Source organism: Triturus cristatus, chromosome 1_2, assembly GCF_964204655.1.
Source record: "Triturus cristatus chromosome 1_2, aTriCri1.1, whole genome shotgun sequence".
NCBI lineage: Eukaryota > Metazoa > Chordata > Amphibia > Caudata > Salamandridae > Triturus > Triturus cristatus.
In genome coordinates this window covers 604,281,798-604,303,162 of record NC_140580.1, presented here as the reverse complement: position 1 = coordinate 604,303,162, position 21,365 = coordinate 604,281,798, and the positions used below count along the sequence as shown (strand labels likewise).

At 50.4% G+C, this 21,365-nt stretch overlaps 1 protein-coding gene across 1 annotated transcript in view; it reads left to right on the top strand.

Moving 5' to 3' along the window:
* Positions 1-21,365, top strand: part of SGPL1 (sphingosine-1-phosphate lyase 1) — a 416,168-nt gene that overhangs the window by 200,572 nt on the left and 194,231 nt on the right. Inside the window, exon 6 of the mRNA XM_085607136.1 lies at positions 10,717-10,845. Within this exon, the coding sequence (XP_085463262.1) occupies positions 10,717-10,845 (129 nt within the window). The remainder of the gene's footprint in view (positions 1-10,716; positions 10,846-21,365) is intronic.

The window sequence follows — 21,365 nt, the reverse complement described above, 5'->3', positions numbered from 1 at the left end:
CTCACTGAACAACTATTTAGGCCTGATCCATTGCAAAAAACACTGGTCAAGGACCCTAAGACTGGACATTTGATGCTCAGCATCAAAAAGAGACCGCTGGACAAGCCTGCCCCAGCTCCACCTCCAAAGAGGAAAGACTTTGTTACCTCCCCTTTGAAAATACCTTCACCCCCTCCTCCACCCCCTCCACCAGCTCCTCCACCTCCTCCTTCTCCTCCCCCACCTCATCACTCCCCCACACCCTCTCCGGATGATGATGTCTATGATGACACAGAGGACAAGCCCCATGACCAACCCACAGGAGACACCACTCCTACAGGCTGCCCAGACCCATGGGACGACTATAACATTCCAGACATCCCTAATGTCCCGCAGGATGATCTCTACCCTTCGAGACCATCCCCCCCGGAAGACTCAATGGGGTTTAACCAACTACTCCAGAGGGCTGCACACTACCACGGTGTGGATCTCCATACTGACCCCGTGGAGGAGGACTTTCTCCTAGATACCTTTGACACAGCACACAGGGCCACTTCCATCCTGCCCATGCTCAAAGGCGTTATCAAGCACGCGCCGGAGGTCAGAGCCAGGGTCATCAACCCTCGCATCGACAAAAAATATAAGGCCGCCCCTACAGACCCCACCTACATCAGAGGGCCAGCACCACTAGATTCCCTAGTAGTGTCCACTGCAAGAAAGCGTGCAAACTCCCAGGCATCAGGTGAGGCACCACCACCTGATAAGGAGTCCAAACTCTTGGACGCATCGGGCAAGCGCACTGCATCCCAGGCTGCCAACATATGGCGCATCGCAAACACACAAGCGCTATTGGCAAGATATGACCTGGCACATTATGATGAACTTGAAGCCATAATGCAACACCTCCCTGACAAATATAAAAATAGAACCAATGAGTTAATCCAGGAGGGTAAAACCATCACCAACACCTCCATTCGCTGTGCCCTAGATGCAGCTGGCACCGCCTCTAGGGCAATTAACACCAGCGTCCTCCTCCGTCGGCATGCCTGGCTACGAATTTCAGGTTTCAAACCAGAGGTGCAAGTTTCCATCCTGAACCACCCCTTTGACCAGGAACATCTGTTCGGCCCAAAAGTTGATGAGGCCCTAGAAAAAATTAAGAAAGACACAGTTACAGCGAAGTCTATGGGAGCCTTACAATCGCACCCTCCCAGGCGCTCCTTTCGCCGCTCTTCCTTTCGAGGCACCTCCAGAGGCTACTCCTCTGACACCGCTTCTACTTCCTATAAAGCCCCTACCCAATCCACCTTTACAAGAGGCGGCTACAGGGGCAACAATAATAAAGGCAGAGGCAAGACAAACACTGCCCGCTCAACCTCCACCCCTACTCAAAGACTTCCCTCCACTCCCCCCAGTCCATCCCACTCCGGTCGGGGGCAGACTCTACAATTTCCTTCCTATCTGGACTACAATCTCCTCAGACAAATGGGTAATGCAAATAATTTGGTCAGGCTACTACCTCGAACTAACATCTACCCCCCCAAACATGCCACCCAAACAACGCCCAATGTCACAGGAACATTTAGCACTACTTAAGCAGGAGGTAATCTCCCTCCTACAAAAGGGTGCAATAGAACTAGGTCCTACCCACCAACAAAATATGGGAGTTTACTCCCTATATTTTCTCATACCAAAAAGGGACGGCACTCTAAGGCCCATCATAGACCTCAGACCCCTAAATCACTATATACACTCCAGCAGGTACTTCCCCTGCTCTCCCAAAACGACTTCCATGCCACCCTAGACCTCAAGGACGCCTATTTCCACATTCCTGTTCACAAGGCTCACAGGAAGTTCCTCAGATTTGTAGTAGACGGTCAACCCTATCAATTCAAAGTGGTCCCATTCGGAGTCACCACAGCACCACGGGTGTTTACCAAGTGCCTAGCAGTAGTGGCAGCACACCTGCGAAGACAACACATCCATGTCTTCCCATACCTAGACGACTGGCTCATAAAAGCCAACTCATACAACCAGTGTGTACAACATACTCACGCCACTATCCAACTACTTCACGAACTGGGCTTCACAGGAAATCACACGAAGTCCCATCTGCAACCGTCCCACGTAAAACAATACCTCGGTGCTACCATAGACACCTCAAAAGCGCTAGCCTATCCCAGTCCTGCCAGGATAGCAAGCATTCAGGCTCTACGCGCCAAATTTCAACCGGAACACTCTCTTCCAGCTCGAGTGTTCATGCAACTTATAGGAATGATGGCCTCTGCATATTCATAGTGCCTCTTGCATATTCATAGTACCTCACGCAAGACTCCAGATGCGTCCTCTCCAAGAGTGCTTAGCGCGCCAATGGAACCAGGCCCAGGCTCAATTGACAGATCTGGTGTTGGTAGACGGTCGTGCCCATCGCTCTCTGCAGTGGTGGTCCACCAAAAACCTTTCCAAAGGGCGCCCCTTCCTGGACCCGGTTCCTCAGATAGTACTGACAGCGGATGCATCGCTCTCCGGCTGGGGAGCTCACCTACTACATCACACCATGCAGGGCAGGTGGGCGCCTCAACAAAAGTTACTCCACATCAACCATCTGGAGTTACTAGCCATATTCTTAGCCCTAAAGGCCTTTCAAACGCATGTCTCAGGCAAGGCCGTCTTAGTCCGCACGGACAATATGACAGCCAAGTACTATATACAAAAACAAGGGGGCACACGCTCTCTGCAGCTATCTCAGCTAGCACAGAGCATATGGAGATGGGCCATACCCCAAAAAAATCTTTCTCCTAGCCCAACATGTCCCAGGAGTCCTAAACACTATGGCCGATCTGCTGAGCAGACAAACACAACAGATCCACGAGTGGGAACTCCATCCACAAGTTCTTCACCCGTACTTTCAAATGTGGGGGCACCCACAGATAGATCTCTTCACCACCCACGAAAACGCCAAATACCCAAGCTTCGCCGCCAGGTATCCACACCCATCGTCCAAAGGCAATGCGATATGGATGAATTGGTCAGGCAGATTTGCGTACGCTTTTCTGCCTCTCCCACTCATTCCATTAGTGGTGCGCAAACTACAACAACACTCCCTCACTCTCATCCTAGTAGCTCCAACTTAACCCAGAACCATGGAGAGATCAGGCACCCGGACCCAGCTCATCTCAACCTTGCGATCTGGCTCCTGAGATCCTAGAATTTGGTTATCTAAATCTTCCCCCTGACTGTATGAACGTCATTAGAGAAGCTAGACAACCTACCACTAGAGCTTGCTACACAGCCAAGTGGAAACGTTTTGTGATCTATTGTCACAATAATAACTTCAATCCCCTAGATGTGTCCATTCAACACATCATAGGTTATTTACTACACCTACAAAGATGCAATCTAGGCTACACGTCTATTAGACTGCACCTTGCAGCCATAGCAGCTTATCTACAAAACAGGCAACATCTATTTCTCCTTAGAGTACCTGCCATAAAAGCCTTCATGGAAGGCCTCAAAAGAATAATTCCCCCAAGAGTGCCACCCTCACCGGTGTGGAACCTAAACATCGATCTCACCAGACTAATGGGGCCTCCCTTTGAACCTCTACACAAATGTGAACTTCAATTCCTAACATGGAAAACTGCTTTTCTTGTAGCCATCACTTCTCTCAGAAGGGTCAGCGAGATACAAGCACTCACCATTCAAGAACCCTTTCTGCAAACGCACCATAACAAGGTGGTTCTCCGTACTAATCCAAAATTCCTCCCTAAAGTCATTTCTCCCTTTCACCTAAACCAATCTGTGGAACTACCCGTATTCTTCTCGCAACCACAAACCGTTGCATAAAGAGCTCTCCACACATTAGATGTCAAACGGGCCTTACTCTACTACATCGAGAGAACACAACCCTTTCGTAAGACAAAACAACTGTTTGTTTCCTTCTCACCACCACATAAAGGCAACCCCATCTCCAAATCTGGCATAGCTAGATGGATTGTCAAATGCATTCAGATTTGCTACCACAAGGCAAAACGCACACTATCTGTTCCCCCTAAAGCCCACTCTACACATAAGATCGGGGCTTTTGCAGCGTGAATCTTTCTGGATTCACTATGCTGTGCATTATTCCGCGATCTTGTGGTTGGGTCCGGATTCGTAGTCTTTTCTTTGTTTTTTTTTTTTTTTTTTTTTTGTAGCCCAGGTGGGCGTCGACGTCCACCATTTGGTGCACCTCCCGTGACGTCGTCGTGCTTCCTGCGGAAGTCCCACCTTTGGGGCGCCATCTTCAGATTCTTTTTTCCGCCGTTGGGTCTGGATCGTCATCGGGAAGCTCCAGAAATTCACTCGGAGGAAGAAGGAAGAAAAGCGAGTTTCATCGATAGAATCAAGAGAAGACATCAGGAATAGAACAGATTTCATCAGGAGCGCGAAGAAAGAGGACCAGCGAACCTTTTTTCTTCGACAGCCTTGGAGAATGCACGCTCAGAGACCCTGAGCGAAATGGACAAGACGCCATTCAAGTTCTGCCCAAACTGCCACCACAAGTTCGCGCAGAAAGACCAGCATCCGGTTTGCAACCTCTGCCTACCGGTGGATCACCGGAGTATCGACTGCAACGCCTGCTCAGCCTTCGCGCCGAAGACACTCAGAGTGAGAGAGAGGCAGAGAAGAGCCAACGCCAACATGGATGGCAAAGGGAAACCCCCGACACTCTACGAGCTGGGCCTCGACACGGACGACGAGGACAACGTCGCCGAGACAGCCGAAAACTTCACGGTCGTAGAGACCGACAAGAAAAAAGAAGACGAGGTAAGAGAATCGTCGAGCGCAAATCAAAAGACACCTCGAAAACACGAGGGTGACTCGAGAAAAACTGAGTCAAGGTCCACGAAGGGAGCCCCGGCGCCGAAAACTTCGACGTCCAAAGGGGGAACTTCGGACAAAAGGCCAAGCGGATCCTTACAAAAGGACTCCCTGGGGCAGAAAGACGCCGAAAGGCAAGGGTCGTCGAAATCGTCCCATGAAACTGGCCGATCGACGCAGAAAGAACGTTCGACGTCGACGCAAGTTTCATCGAAGAGACCCGCGGTCGACGCCGAAAGCATCTCCGAAATGGAGAAAAAGAAGAGGCGGCTCGAGGCCGAAATGGAGAACATCCTTCAAAGGAAGAAGGAGTTCGACGCCAGGATGAAGGAATTCAAGATTCCAACGGTTTCATCGGCGGACGTCGTCGAGGTCGAAGGCGAGTTCGAAGCCGAAGGGCTGACAAGGGATCTCGAGGAAGAAGAGGAGCCCTATTATGAGGAAGAAGCCGAGGAAGAAGACCAACAGTCGTTCTACGAATCGGCGGCATCTACCAGCAACGACGTCGAATGGCACGATCTCGACACCGAAAACCCGGAGGAGGCCGTGGACACGTACCCCTCGAGGCCTTCGCCACCCGACGACATCGGGGTATACAATATGGTGGTGAAGAGCGCAGCAATGGCCTTCGGCGTCAAACTCGACGAGGAGAGGCCGAAAGCCGATTTTCTCGTCGAAACACTGCTCCCCATCCAGACTAGGAGTCAGTTCCTCCCCATGCTACAAAGCGTGATGAACCAGGGGAGAGAAGCCTTCAAGGAGCCTGCCACCTGCCGGTCGATCACGCCCAGGACAGAGAAGAAATATAAGCACTCCTCCCTGGACCCACCTTACATCAAGGGTAGCGTCACCGCAGACTCCATCATAGCCTCCACGGCCAGGAGAAGGGCCAACGTTCCAGCAACTTCGGGGCCACCTCCGGATAAGGAGAGCAGGAGGATCGACCTCACAGGCAGAAAGGTCGAGAGGAACGCCGCAATGCACTGGCGCATGGCGAATTCGAATGCACTCCTCAATAGACACCAATACCAACACTGGGATGAGATGGGGGAGCTAGTAAAGCACCTCCCCGAAGAATACCGCCAGAGAGCCTCTCACCTGGTGGATGAAGGCAAGAACATCGCCAACTCCTGTATAAAGACAGCGTTGGATGGGGCAGAGACTTCAGCAAGACTCATGGCCATAGGGGTCACAGAGAGGAGGCACGCATGGCTAAGAATCTCGGGATTCAAACCGGAAGTGCAGAACAACATCCTTGGCACCCCCTTCAACGGAGAGACACTGTTCGGAGCAACGGTGGACGAAAAGCTCACCCAGCTCAAGAAGGAAAACGAGACAGCGAGGTCCATGGGGGCCCTACAGCTGAGGGGAATGAGACGAGGAAATCCCTCGAGGAGACCCTACGGTAGGGGTGGAAGCCAACAGGGGACGTCGCACCAGGCGTTCCAACAAGGTCAGCAGGGCGAAGGTCACGGACAAAGTCAGCAGAAGCAAAACTGGCAATATCAAACTCGGGGCCAGTCCTTTCGCGGGAGAGGGAACGGACGTGGCCAAAGGAGGAGAGGGGGCGATCAGCCCTCCTCGAAGTGACTCAGCACGCAAGAAGACGCCTACCCTCGTAAGGTCCCCAAGGGTGAGGCGCAAAAAAGTGTCATCAGGGGGAAGAGAAGATTCAAGAGCCTACGAGCATACGTCACCAGTAGGCGGAAGGCTGAGGTTCTACCTTCAGGAGTGGCGGCGTATAACCACAGACAAGTGGATACGGAACATTGTGCAGTACGGATACTGCGTGGACTTGGAGAAAAGACCTCCAAACAGGAAGCCGAAGGGAAGACAGAGATCGGCCCAAGAACTGGCAATACTCAGAGAAGAAACACGGAAACTCCTACAAAAGGGAGCCATAGAGACAGTGCCGTTCAGGGAACGCAACAGAGGGGTCTACTCAAACTACTTCGTGGTTCCGAAGGTAGACGGAGACCTCAGACCCATACTGGACCTCCGTTACCTAAACAAGTTCATCAGAACGCAAAGGTTCAAAATGACTTCACTGCAGGAGGTACTGCCACAGATAAGAGAAGGGGACTTCATGGTCACCGTGGACCTCAAGGATGCCTACCTTCACATCCCAATAAACAGAAGGCACAAGGGCCTTCTAAGATTCAACATCGAACAGGAACACTACCAGTTCACAACCCTGGCCTTCGGATTAAAATCAGCGCCAAGGGTCTTTACAAAATGCCTGTCGGCGGTAGCGGCACACCTACGAAAGCAGGGAATACACGTATACCCCTACTTGGACGACTGGCTGGTCAAGGCAAACTCACGCGAGAAGTGCGAGAGGCACGCAAAACGCGTAACAGACACCCTCACAAATCTGGGATTTTCCATCCACTGGGGAAAATCATCGCTGGAACCGGAACAGGTAAAGATTTTCCTGGGGGCAAAGATCAACTCCCTCAACAGTACAGTAGTGCCCAGCGACAGGAGGACAGATGCTCTACTGAGGGAGACGCAGCTCTACCAGAAGGGGCGAGTTCTGACAGTGAGGGCGGTGAGCAAGATGATGGGGATGATGGCGTCCTGTATCCAGCTGGTGCCGAATGTACGCCTGCACATGAGACCATTCCAGGAATGGCTGCAACAGCAATGGTCACAAGCAAACGGAAGTTGGGAGGATCTAGTGGTTGTTACGCACGCAGTGCAGGAGGAGATAACTTGGTGGAACAGAGACAACATAACAACGGGGAGAAGCCTGACACCACCAAGCCCAACAATGACCATTACCACGGACGCATCGCAGAAGGGATGGGGAGCACACATGGACAACCTCAGAGTGAGGGGTCTATGGGCTCCAGCAGACGCGGTCCGCCACATCAACTACCTCGAGTTGAAAACGATACTGTTAGCCCTGAAGGCATTCCAGAGACACCTGTTCGGCCAGAGGGTGTTGGTACAGACAGACAACACCACGGCGATGTTCTACATCAACAAACAAGGGGGGACACAGTCGTTTCCCCTCTCATCCCTAGCTCAGGAGATTTGGAGATGGGCCATACCTCTCAAGATAGATCTACTGGCAATTCACCTACCAGGGAAGGACAATGTGGAGGCAGACTGGCTGAGCAGACAGACCTCAGCATCGCACGAGTGGGAGCTCAATGGCCAGGAAACGGAGAAAATCTTCCAGAGATGGGGGACTCCCACAATAGACCTATTTGCAACACGCCACAATGCAAAATGCCAAAGCTTCGCGTCCAGGCAACCAGATCAGCAATCCAAGGGAAATGCCCTATGGATAAGCTGGTGGAGGACATTTGCCTACGCCTTTCCACCGATACCCCTGTTGCACAGAGTGCTCGACAAGTGCAGAACCAGCAACATGACTCTGATCCTGGTGGCTCCACAGTGGGCGAGGCAGACATGGTTCTCACAGATTCAAGAAATGGCGCAAGGCAATCCGTACAGGTTCGAGAGGAGAAAAGACCTGCTCTCAATGCAAAACGGGGAGGTCCTGCACCCAGAGCCAGAGACACTCAACCTAGCAGCATGGCTCCTGAAGACCTAGAGTTCGCACACCTAAGGTTACCTCAGAGCACTATGCGAGTGCTACGGGAGGCAAGGAAACCTACTACAAGAAAGTGCTACAGCGCAAAGTGGAAGAGATTCACGGTGTGGTGCAGGAAAAAGGGCCTGCAAAACAGAATGACAAGAGACTCAACTGTGCTGAGGTACCTCACACACCTTCTAAAGAGTAACCTCTGCTCGAGCTCCCTAAGGGTACACCTAGCAGCGATCGTTGCCTACACCAGAGGTGAGAAGGGTGGAAGTTTCTTCACCTCGCAGGTGGTGAAGAGATTCATGGAGGGAGCCAAAAGAATGGCACCCCCGAAAAGGTTGCCGCCGCCGGCATGGAATTTAAACGTGGTTCTGACGGAGCTCATGAAGGCGCCGTTTGAACCCATTCACAAGGCCACTCTACAAGTGTTGACGATGAAAACTGCCTTTCTAGTGGCCATAACCTCACTACGCAGGGTGAGCGAGCTTCAAGCACTAACGCTACAGGAGCCCTACATTCAAATTCACAAAGACAGGGTAGTCCTGAGGACGGACCCACACTTCATGCCCAAGGTAGTGTCGGCGTTCCACATGAATCAGAGTATCCAGATACCGAGTTTCTTCCAAAACCCGACTACAAACGCAGAAAAGGCCCTGCACACCCTCGATGCCAGAAGAGCGGTGATGCACTACATTGAAAGAACCAAGGAACTCAGGAAGTCGAAGCAGCTGTTTGTGTCCTTTGCTACTAGCTTCATGGGTAGACCAGTGACCAAGGGCACCATCGCTAGGTGGATTGCCCTCACTATTCAATTCTGTCACAAACAGGCTGGACAGGAGCTAACGGAGGGGCCCCAAGCTCACTCCACAAGGAAGAAGGGGGCCACAGTTGCCTTCCTGGCAAACACGCCCATCCAAGACATTTGTCTCGCAGCAACTTGGGCATCTGTGCACACGTTCACAAAGCACTACTGCGTGGACATTCAAATGAATAAGGAAGCACAGGTCGGACAGAAGGTGCTACAACACATTTTCAACGACCAGCGATCATCTTCCACCCAGCCACCACAAAAATAGGAAAACCGCTACAAAGTCTATGCACAGCATAGTGAATCCAGAAAGATTCACGCTGCAAAACGAAAAGTTTCTTACCTGTCGGTGTAGTTTTGCAGCTTGAAGATCTTTCTGGATTCACTAGCGAACCCACCCACCTCCGCCAGGAAGATGAGGCTGGAGGAAGAGGGGGTGAAATGGATAGGATCAAAGAAGTGGAAACGTACAGAAATATGGACAAAAGGATTAATCAATCGCCTAGGGTTAAAAAAAAAAAAAAAAAAAAACAGGGAAAAAAGAACCCGAAGATGGCGCCCCAAAGGTGGGACTTCCGCAGGAAGCACGACGACGTCACGGGAGGTGCACCAAATGGTGGACGTCGACGCCCACCTGGGCTACAAAAAAAAAAAAAAAAAAAACAAAGAAAAGACTACGAATCCGGACCCAACCACAAGATCGCGGAATAATGCACAGCATAGTGAATCCAGAAAGATCTTCAAGCTGCAAAACTACACCGACAGGTAAGAAACTTTTCGTTCCATGCCATTCTTAGGGAACATCCCCTTAGATGATATCTGCAAAGCAGCTACATGGTCAACATCGCACACTTTCACAAAACACTATTGTGTAGATGTGCAAACTAAGCAACAAGCTCGTGTGGGCCAGGCTGTACTCAAAACATTGTTTCAAACCACTGCAACAGATACTGGTGGTCGCCGCTAAGGATGGGTACTGCTATATAATCTATGCACAGTGTGTAATCTGCAGCTCATATGCCTCGAACGGCAAATGCTACTTACCAGTATGCATCTGTTCTTGGCATGTAGAGCTGCAGATCTACACACGCCCACCCGCCTCCCCGGCTACCTCTCTGTTACAGTTTATCTTATTTAGATACCACACACATGGGCATCTTCACTATTTATTACTACGCTTCATCATTTCCCTGCTGGCGAAAAACAATCTGAGGATGGAGCCGAAGCCCATGCGCAATACGATCCAAGGGAGGAGTCACAGACCTCGTGACTTCCAAAGTCTTTACAAGAGGAAAAACAACTGCAAACATCCGTGCCCAACACCAGATGGCGATCTATGCACAGTGTGTAGATCTGCAGCTCTACATGCCAAGAACAACAGATGCATACTGGTAAGTAGCATTTGCCTTTTAAATTGTCTAAAGTAACAATACATTTATATGCAATGTACAACACAATTCTCAAAGCACCTTTGCAGAAACAAATACTTGTATGTGTCGTCTTTATCTAGGCATATGGACAGTTTGCTTGGACAAATCCTCTGCACCCGGATGTCTTCCCAGGATTAAGGAAGATGGAAGCAGAGGTCGTTCGAATGTCATGCACTTTGTTTAATGGAGGCCCAAATTCCTGTGGAACAGTAAGTTTGTTTTTAAAACATTTTTTTATTCCTAGATCTGGAATGTATATTGCCACCCAGCCACAATTTTGAATTTAGCGTGGGATTGTTGGTTTTTATTTGCCTACACTGCCCCTTTTGCTTTACTATTGTTGGCCTTCCTTCATTTGTTTTTGCTGTTGCACTTTTTTTCATTTAGTAACAAGGTTGTGAGGCACATGTAACGCTGGAAGTGGTGAAAGAAATGTATCACTGATGGAAAAAGTATTTTTTACTCCCGTACATATCTCAGAATTATGTTAGATCTAAAGCACTGGTTCTTAATTGTTTGACGTCTCTGGACCAGCCCCGCCAAGTACCACGCATCAGGGGTTCGACTAATGCAATTTAGTGTGATGGTCCGCATCGCCACACTAAGATGGAAAGATACACATTTATAGCACCCCTTTGCCAACCGTGGCACTGAGGTAATCACAAGCCAAAGGGGAGCGTTGTAAGCGCCGTCCTATAGAAGCACTCTCATTGAGCGGTCCCATCCATGTTGCCTTGACAGAGTGTATGACTACACTACTGCTGTGTAGTGCTGCCTTGGTATACTTTGACAAATTCATCCGAATATCCCAGGAGTGGATTGCACCAGCCTCGGGGCCCAGCTACGCTGCTGCATTTGTGACAGCTGCTGCTGAGACTTGGCCCGGGCTGGCCACGACAGCACGTGAGTGCAACACTCATAGTCAGTGTGTCCGATTGCCAGCAACAGGACGTCACTGTCTGAGTGAGGCAGGCTGCGGTGCGTGCGGGAGTTAAGTCTCTTTAGTTTGCTGGTGAGTGCCTGCACCGCTGCTTGTGCCCGGTCTCAAGTTTAATTGCTGCCACCGTGCCTCATTGACGACCCTCCATTGAGTGACCAGAGGTCGCACAGTCCTCGCCGAGACTGCAGCAGCAGGATCATGATGATCATTGATACAAACCTGAATCTGACAGCCTCTGGTGTGTGTCATGCTGCAAGATTCTGCTGCTGACTCATCCCACCTAAAGTCTGTTTGATTGATTTGTTGACAGTATTCATTGTATAATACAGCCTGTGCCTGTAGCTTACTGCTCACCTCAGGCAGGAGGCGCCGAGGGGGGCTGGGCTCAGCTGACTCAGACTGGATTGATTAATATTAGCACAACAAGAGAGAAACAAACACTGCGCAGTTAGAGAGGTGGAGGGAAGTGTCTCCCTGGCCACAGAGCGCTCCAGCAGGAGCAGACTCCAGCGCCACCTTGTTAGGTTCTGTGTTAGGACTCTTGTTATCACTTGTTATATTAAAATATTCAACAGGATGGTCGCCCTGCATTGGAGGTCATTGGTTCACTTGCACGAAGGGCTTTCATGGTCATAAAGGCCCGCTTTCCACCAGAGTGCAGCTTCTGAAGGCAGCGAACGTGACGGTATGCCGAGTGTCTGCCAGTCACCATTTATTAGCAAGAGGGGTAGGCAAAAGAGCTTTATTAGCTTCAAGCCTCAGGGGAAGTTTTTAGATTCCACTCTCCTCCATTTACCATGTTGTAAAAGCATTATTGAACAGTTCAAAGGGCATTGTCGCTGAGTAATTGCCCTTCACCTCCCTTGTGTGTCATTCTCTTTATATTGAGACACATAAGTGTGACAGACAAGTGGTGCACAATTGTCTAATGGTAATGAGCTCTAAAATGTTTATTAAAGCTAATGTACTCACTATATTTTAAAATGTTACTTCCCACGCTGTGTGGCGTGGACTATTATGCAATAGTGTCAGTAGTGTGTGAAACAGGCATGATCGTGATGAGTACTCGCCTTTCGGACCTTCTGAGCTTACAAAAACCTGTGCCTGGGTCAGTATTGGCACGTTGCAGTCCGTACTAGTGCTATATGGCACGGAACATGGTGAAATGACAGTAGCGCCAGTCGTTACAAATCCGGGTGGCAGATGCCAGCTTCTGTGAACCTCCGAAATGTTTCTCTGGTAAAGATGGCTGCCACGTACGCAGCAACGGTTTGTGGTCATACAACCTGTGAAGTTTGTTTCTACGCACCCTGTGAACTTGTGTAGTCACACAGCATCTGATAGTTTGTAGTCACGCACCGTTTGCTGGTGCAAGGTCACAATATCTGTGACAGCTTATAGGTTTGTAGTTTCACATCATATGAAAAGTTGTACATTGCACACCCAGTGGAAGCTTATTGTCACACGCCCTGTGCTTTGCATGCAGGAACTTACATTTTTCTCTTTTTCCTATCACACAGAATGAGCATGATACAAAACCCAATGTGCAAAGTACACCTGGATTAAAAGAGACAAAACAGAACTTTGTGATCATGTGGGCTGCTTGCTCATTCCGCTGCAGTAGTTTCAGAATCTTTTTCGAGGTTCTCAAAATTGTGTAATTTCTGATATTCACCTCTTTTCATGGACGTCATAGCTTGGTTTTTACTCATGAGAGTGTCACTCTTAGTGTCACTTATTTGGTTGTTGAGTGTCACTCATAAGTACATGGAAACCATAGAAACATCGAAAGCTTAATGGGAAGGTTGGAGATGTTCAAAACTAAGGTTTTTTTTTTCTGAAAAATGAAACGATGTGCTAGACTCTCAAATATCACTTTCTTTTTTTGTTTCTAGAGCATGCTTCTTTTTTGTCTGCACTTATCAGTGCTTTATGTGAGGCATTCATTTATGCATACTAGATTGCATTTTCAGTACTTGCACTGCAGCCGTGGATCAACATAGGGATACCAATTAAATTTTTAGCCTAAAGTTTCAAATTCCTGACATTTACAGATCGTCTAAAATGTTCACTTTTTGTTTTATTACTTGCATATATACTTTATTACTCTACTAATAATATTCAATTTCCTACTCAGTTGTGGAGAAGGCATCACAGATCCCAGATTAATAACCACTGATCTAAAACAAGTTTCACTTACGGCGTGACATTGTCTGACAGACCTGCATCTTTTACAAAGTTGCACAGTCAAACTGGATCTGTACAATGTTAAAATTCTGAGAGTGATGAAGCTGACGATACAGTTAGTGCACCACATTATGTAATGTGAAAAATAGAAAGGAGCCACAAATTACTTACAGTACAGAAGCATATTTTTAATTACAGCAACATTTTATCAATGTTTTTAGCTCCAGAATTAAGGTATAATTGTAGGTATGCACTAAGGTAAGGCTGCTTTCAGCTTACATGAATCGAGGCCAAACCTCCCAGTCTTCTTCTCTGAACACATTCATCACTTTAAACACTGAAGTGGCGGGGAGCTAAAGTGGTCCTGCCTCCTAAAGGAGAACCTCGTCTGGCATCCTGATCTCTGTTGTGCAATGGAGGTCTGTTCCAGTCGAGGACCAGAGCTGTATGGGTAGCCTCTACATCTGGCCTGCATTAAATTTGAGAGTGAGGAGGAAAGCAGGAAAGGCTTTCGGTTGAGATCACCCTCCCGAATATTTCCCGTTAGGTATCCAAATTCTCCCTGGAGAACTGCGACATAGTAGGAAACTGAGTATGTTTTAAGCCGAGCTTGTAGTTGCCAAGCACTGAGGGAGAGTGAGAGTCGCTCAACTGAACAAGAGACTTGTGCAGGTATGGTTTCTTGTAGAGTGATGGGGAATCAAAGAGTACAGAATAAAGGGATCATCCCTCCTTTTGTCATATAACTTTCACTCTTTTAATCTTGGTAAAAAGCAGAAATTTTGTTAAGTTTTTTTTTTGTATACTCCAGCTGAAAAGGGAATGCTGTTTGCTGACATGTTGGCTGCTTTGACTTGGATTGAAAGGAATCCCATTCCAACTATGGAATGAAGGCAGTGATGGTCCTTCTGAGGTGGGATTCAATGGGTATAGTGTGGGCATGTGCAAGTAGAAGGGGTTTTATTGATTTTGCTTCCTCCCACCACAGCATACAGCAGGGGTTAGTGGGTCAGCCCTCTAAACCCATTGGCTTCCTTCACTTTGAGGGACTGCACAAAGCTTGTGCACATTTCTACAGTGATAAAGCTGGTTCAAAGTGCACTTTTTATTTTATCTTTAAATAACTGCTACCTATTTAGACTGCACATTGGGTGCCCAGTTACATGGTTAAATATTTCCTGTCTTCTTTTTCGGTTTCCAAACTGGAATGGCATGGTGAGCAAAGAAACGATGGATTTAGGCCCAAATATCTGTACTGGGGTTAATGTATGACATTGTTCTGCATTCTGTCCATCAATTGTTCTTTTTTAGGTCTCGCTAGCGTAGGCTGCGCACATGCGCAGTCTCGCTGGCGAGATTTAACGTTTTGAAGTCTTTTCGTTAAAGGGCTTTAAGCTTTATCTTTATGGGGCCAAACACATGGCCCCATAAAGATAAGAAACCTTTTAGCAGGCGAGGCCGTCCAAGTGGGACGACAGAACATGCCAAACGTCATGGCGAGCGCTTGTTTATGCGTGGTACGTTACTGCGTGGCGTCGCTCGGTTGTTGGCAGGAGCAGTGGCTTAACAAAAGCCCCTGCAGCCCACGCGGTGCGGGGGCGACCTTCGGGGTTCCCTTCTTGCACTGGCCGGCCCCTGGCCTGAGAGCGTCGGAATGGGTCCGGAGTCTAAGGGGGGGGCAGTATGTACTCTGGAGGGGAGGGTTCGAGTTTCGTTACGCCACTGGGCAGGAGCACGTGCTATTGTGAGCTTGTTTTCGCGAGCTACAGGTGCTGTCCATGCTATCCGTTCCAAATCGAGAGCTCAAAGTGTGAACAGGGCTGTGTTCTGTGGCGTGATGTATCAATCCACAGGGCTCCCCGTGCCGAATGGTAGGGACACTCTCCATTGTATAAGCCCTGCGCAGTACAGATAGCCTTTGGTCTGGCCCGCCACTGTGGGGATGGCGTGGCTGTGCTGCCTGGCTCCGCTTGGCAGGGACCGGAGTGCTGCGCATCACATTCCCCCTCCCGTAGACCAGTGCTTGTTGTCTTTTTTCAGCGCATGCTAGTAGTAAGTGAGGCTGGTCAAGCACCACCCTTTGATCACACACCTCCTCACTCACACTGATATCCCTCCAATCCCCGCCCAGTAGCTTGGCCAGCAGCACCAGCCACAGACAAGCAGAGAGCAGAGCAGCGCGTGCCACACACGCCACACAGCAGGGCAAAAGGACCAAGCAGCAGAACACAGGGAGCGCATCACAGCGACCACACGCAGAGCACAAGGACCATACAGTAGAGCAGAACAAGAAAGCACAAGACAGAGGCCAATCAGCAGAGCCAAGGACCAGGCAACGTAGCACAGAGACCAAGGACCAGGCAACGTAGCACAGAGACCAAGTAAAATAGCATAGGGACCAGGTAACCTAGTACAGTGGGCCGACAGAGCACAGGGACCAGCCGACAGAGCACTGGGACCAGCCGACAAAGCACTGGAACCAGGCAACAGAGCGCAAGTGACGGCACAACGACCAGGCATTAGGGGGGAGGAACAGGCAACAGAGCTCGTCGACCAAGCAGGAGAGCACCGGGAACAGGCAGCAGAGCACAGAAGGCGAGTGGACAGCATTGCATAGGAGCTAGCTAGGCAGCAGGGCAAAGGGAGCAGACAGCAGAACATAGGAGACGGGCAGACAACACTGATTGAGGCTAGGCAGCAGAGGAAGTCACCTACCCACAAAGCGCCAAGAAGACACAGTAACAAAGTACAGGAGCCAGGCAAGGACCAGACACAGCGCAGAGGACGCCCGCAGCTCGCGCTTCAGCAGCATGGCCCCAACAGCCACCCTCTTTTTCTGCAAGGCCCTCCTGTGGTTTGCAGAGCCCTCCCTGGCCGGGCAGCACGAGGACTCTCTCTACATGTGCATCGACGCTCACCATGCCCGGGTCCTTATAGGTAACATCACTCCCTTATCTGGGAATTTACTGTAGCCAGAGGGGTGTTGGAAGTCAGTTGCACGTGGTCAATTCCGCAAAAAAATGGACGTGTTCACTGCAGCATGCTTGCGTATTATTGCAGGTCTACAGTGTTTGGAAGGTGTTCACCATGACATTTTGCTTATCGACTTGTCCGTTTGAATCACTCCCTGCTAGCCTGTCTCCCCGTCTTTCTGCTTGCCTGCCTGCCCGATTTGTAAACAGTAATTTGTGCACCAGTGAAACTGCACATCTTTTCAAATTTAGTGGCCCTGTCAATGGAAAATGTGCTGTCTGTAAAAGACAGTGCGGTACATACGACACCATGCTTTAGTAATACACTTATGACAGTGCGCGCTCCAAAATGCACCACCAGCTACAGAGCACATGTCTATCACTCACTCTCCTGCTGGATCGGCTCCATGTGTGACCTTGGATTTTTCACAATCCCCATGACTTGGGGATCCACTATGGAACTCGTTCCATCACCACTGGTTCAAAGTGATCCTGTTTAATGCATGCCTCCTGGAGCGCGACTGTCAGGGAGGGGCTCGGCGTTAAAATGTGAGCAGCACATCTAATAAGAAAGCCGCCTTGGCTGCGTGTGGTCTTCAAGGGGTCAGCTCTACTTTAGTGTGTGTTTGTGCTTGTGTGTGAAGCTTGCGCTGATGCCAGTACTGCACCAGTTCTTTGTACTGGCACTAAAGTTATCTATATGTCCTGTACCTGGTCTGCCTGTGACTTTATCTCACCCGCATCTGCCTTGGATTGACCTTTCTCTGGACTTTAGCAAATGCTTGCACAGGAACTGCCTGTCCCAGAAGTCACCTGGAGCAGCGCTTAATTTGTAGAAGAATGAGTGCCAGTTGCCAAAGCTCTTCTCAGAAGCCAGGCTGCGAGGCAGAAGGCTGCAGCTACGGCTATATTCAGAATCCAATTTTTGCAGCGTGAATCTTTCTGGATTCACTATGCTGTGCATTATTCCGCGATCTTGTGGTTGGGTCCGGATTCGTAGTCTTTTCTTTGTTTTTTTGGTTTTTTTTTTGTAGCCCAGGTGGGCGGCGACGACCCACCATTTGGTGCACCTCCCGTGACGTCGTCGTGCTTCCTGCAGAAGTCCCACCTTTGGGGCGCCATCTTCAGATTCTTTTTTCCGCCGTTGGGTCTGGATCGTCATTGGGAAGCTCCAGAATTACAATCGAAGGAAGAAGAAAGAAAAGCGAGTTTCGTCGATAAATACTAAGAAGATATCACAGGAAAGAAAGAGATTTCATCAGGAGCGCGAAGAAAGGAGGTTCAGCGCCCTTTTCTTCGACGACCTTGGAGAATGCGCACTCGGAGGCCCTGAGCGCAATGGACAAGACGCCATTCAAGTTCTGCCCAAACTGCCACCACAAGTTCGCGCAGAAGGACCAGCATCCGGTCTGCAACCTCTGCCTACCGGTCGAACACCAGAGTAAGGACTGCAACGCCTGCTCAGCCTTCGCGCCGAATACGCTCCGGGTGAGGGATCGGCAGAGAAGAGCCAACGCCAGCATGGATGGCAAGGGTAAGGCCCCGTCGCTCTACGATCTGGGCCTCTCCACGGACGACGAGGACAACGTCGCCGAGACAGCCGAAAACTTCACGGTCATAGAGACCGACAAGAAAAAAGAAGACTAGGTAAGAGAATCGTCGAGCGCAAAACAGAAAGTACCTCGAAAACACGAGGGTGACTCGAGAAAATCAGAGTCTAAGTCCACGAAGGGAGCCCCGGCGCCGAAAACTTCGACGACCAAAGGGGGAACCATGGACAAGAGGCCGAGCGGATCCTTCGAAAAGGACTCCCTGGTGCCGAAAGACGCCGAAAAGCAAGGGTCGTCGAAGACAACCCAGGAAACGGGGCGATCGACGCAGAAAGAACGGTCGACGTCGACGCAAGTTTCGTCGAAAAGACCCGCGGGCGACGCCGAAAGCATCTCCGAGATGGAGAAAAAGAAGAGGCGGCTCGAGGCTGAAATGGAGAACATCCTTCAAAGGAAGAAGGAGTTCGACGCCAAGATGAAGGAATTTAAGATTCCAACGGTTTCATCGGCGGACGTCGTCGAGGACGAATTCGACACCGAGGGCCTAACAAGGGATCTCGAAGAGGAAGACGAGACCCATTATGACGGAGAAGCCGAGGAAGAAGACCAACAGTCGTTCTACGGCTCGGCGCCATCTACCAGCCACGACATCGAATGGCAGGATCTCGACACCGAAAACCCGGAGGAGCCCGTGGACACGTACCCTTCGAGGCCTTCGCCACCCGACGACATCGGGGTGTACAATATGGTGGTCAGGAGCGCAGCGACAGCCTTCGGCGTCAAACTCAACGAGGAGAAGCCGAAAGCCGATTTTCTCCTCGAGACCCTGCTCCCCATCCAGACAAGGAGCCAGTTCCTCCCCATGCTACAAAGTGTGATGAATCAGGGAAGAGAAGCCTTCAAGGAACCAGCGACCTGCCGGTCGATCACGCCCAGGACAGAGAAGAAGTATAAGCACTCTTCCCTGGACCCCCCTTACATCAAAGGTAGCGTGACCGCCGACTCCATCATAGCTTCAACGGCCAGGAGAAGGGCAAACGTACCAGCAACTTCGGGCCCACCACCTGATAAAGAGAGCAGGAGGATAGACCTCACAGGAAGAAAAGTCGAGAGGAACGCCGCAATGCACTGGCGCATGGCGAATTCCAATGCACTCCTCAATAGACACCAGTACCAGCACTGGGACGAGATGGGGGAGCTAGTAAAGCACCTCCCCGAAGAATACCGCCAGAGAGCCTCACACCTGGTAGACGATGGCAAAAACATCGCCAACTCCTGTATAAAGACGGCGTTGGACGGGGCAGAGACTTCAGCAAGACTCATGGCCATAGGGGTCACCGAGAGAAGGCATGCATGGCTAAGAATCTTGGGATTCAAACCGGAGGTGCAGAACAACATCCTTGGCACCCCCTTCAACGGAGAGACACTGTTCGGAGCAAAAGTAGACGAGAAGCTCACCCAGCTGAAAAAAGAAAACGAAACGGCGAGGTCCATGGGGGCCCTACAGCTGAGGGGAATAAGGCGAGGCAATCCCTCGAGGAGACCCTACGGTAGGGGAGGAAGCCAGCAGGGGCCGTCGCACCAGACGTTCCAGCAGGGTCAGCAGGGTGAAAGTCACGGACAAGGTCAACAGAAGCAAAACTGGCAGTACCAACCTCGGGGCTAGTCCTTTCGCGGGTGAGGGAACGGACGTGGCCAGAGGAGGAGAGGGGGTGACCAGCCCTCATCAAAGTGACTCAGCACGCAAGAGGACGCCTACCCTCGACATGCCCGCAAGGGTGAGGCGCGAAACAGTAACATCGGGGGGGAGAGAAGGATCAAAGGCCTACGAGCATACAACACCAGTAGGCGGAAGACTGAGGTTCTACCTTCAGGAGTGGCGGCGTATAACCACAGACAAGTGGATATTGAACATCATGCAGTACGGATACTGCGTAGATTTGGAGAAAAAACCGCCAAACAGAAAGCCAAAGGGAAGACCGAGATCGGCTCAAGATCTGGACCTACTCAGAGAAGAAACACGGAAACTTCTAGAAAAGAGAGCCATAGAGGCAGTGCCGTTCAGAGAACGCAACAAGGGGGTCTACTCAAACTACTTCGTGGTCCCGAAAGTAGACGGAAGCCTCAGACCCATCCTGGACCTGCGATACCTAAACAAGTTCATCAGGACGCAAAGGTTCAAAATTACTTCGCTGCAGGAGGTACGGCCCCAAATAAGAGACGGGGACTTCATGGTCACCGTGGACCTCAAGGATGCCTACCTGCACATCCCAATAAACAGAAGACACAAGAGCCTTCTAAGGTTCAACATCGACCAGGAACACTACCAGTTCACAACCCTGGCCTTCGGATTAAAATCGGCGCCAAGGGTTTTTACAAAATGCCTGTCGGTGGTCGCGGCCCACCTACGAAGGCAGGGAATACACGTCTACCCCTACTTAGACGACTGGCTGGTCAAGGCAAACTCACGCGAGAGGCACGCAAAACGCGTAACAGACACTCTCACAAATCTGTGGTTCTCGATTCACTGGGGGAAGTCATCGCTGGAACCGGAGCAGGTGAAGATTTTCCTGGGGGCAAAAATCAACTCCCTGAACAGTACAGTGGTGCCCAGCGACAGGAGGACAGATGCCCTGCTGAAGGAGACACGGCTCTACCAGAAGGGGCGAGGTCTGACAGTGAGGTCAGTGAGCAAGATGATGGGGATGATGGCGTCGTGTATCCAGCTGGTGCCGAATGTACGCCTGCACATGAGACCATTCCAGGAATGGCTACAACAGCAATGGTCACAAGCAAACGGAAGTTGGGAGGATCTAGTGGTTGTTACGCACGCAGTGCAGGAGGAGATAACTTGGTGGAACAGAGACAACATGACAGCAGGGAGAAGCCTGACACCACCAAACCCAACAATGACCATTACCACGGACGCATCGCAGAAGGGGTGGGGAGCGCACATGGACAACCTCAGAGTGAGGGGTCTGTGGGCTCCAGCAGATGCGGTTCGCCATATCAATTACCTCGAGTTGAAAACAATCCTGCTAGCCCTGAAGGCATTCCAGAGGCACCTGTACAACCAGAGG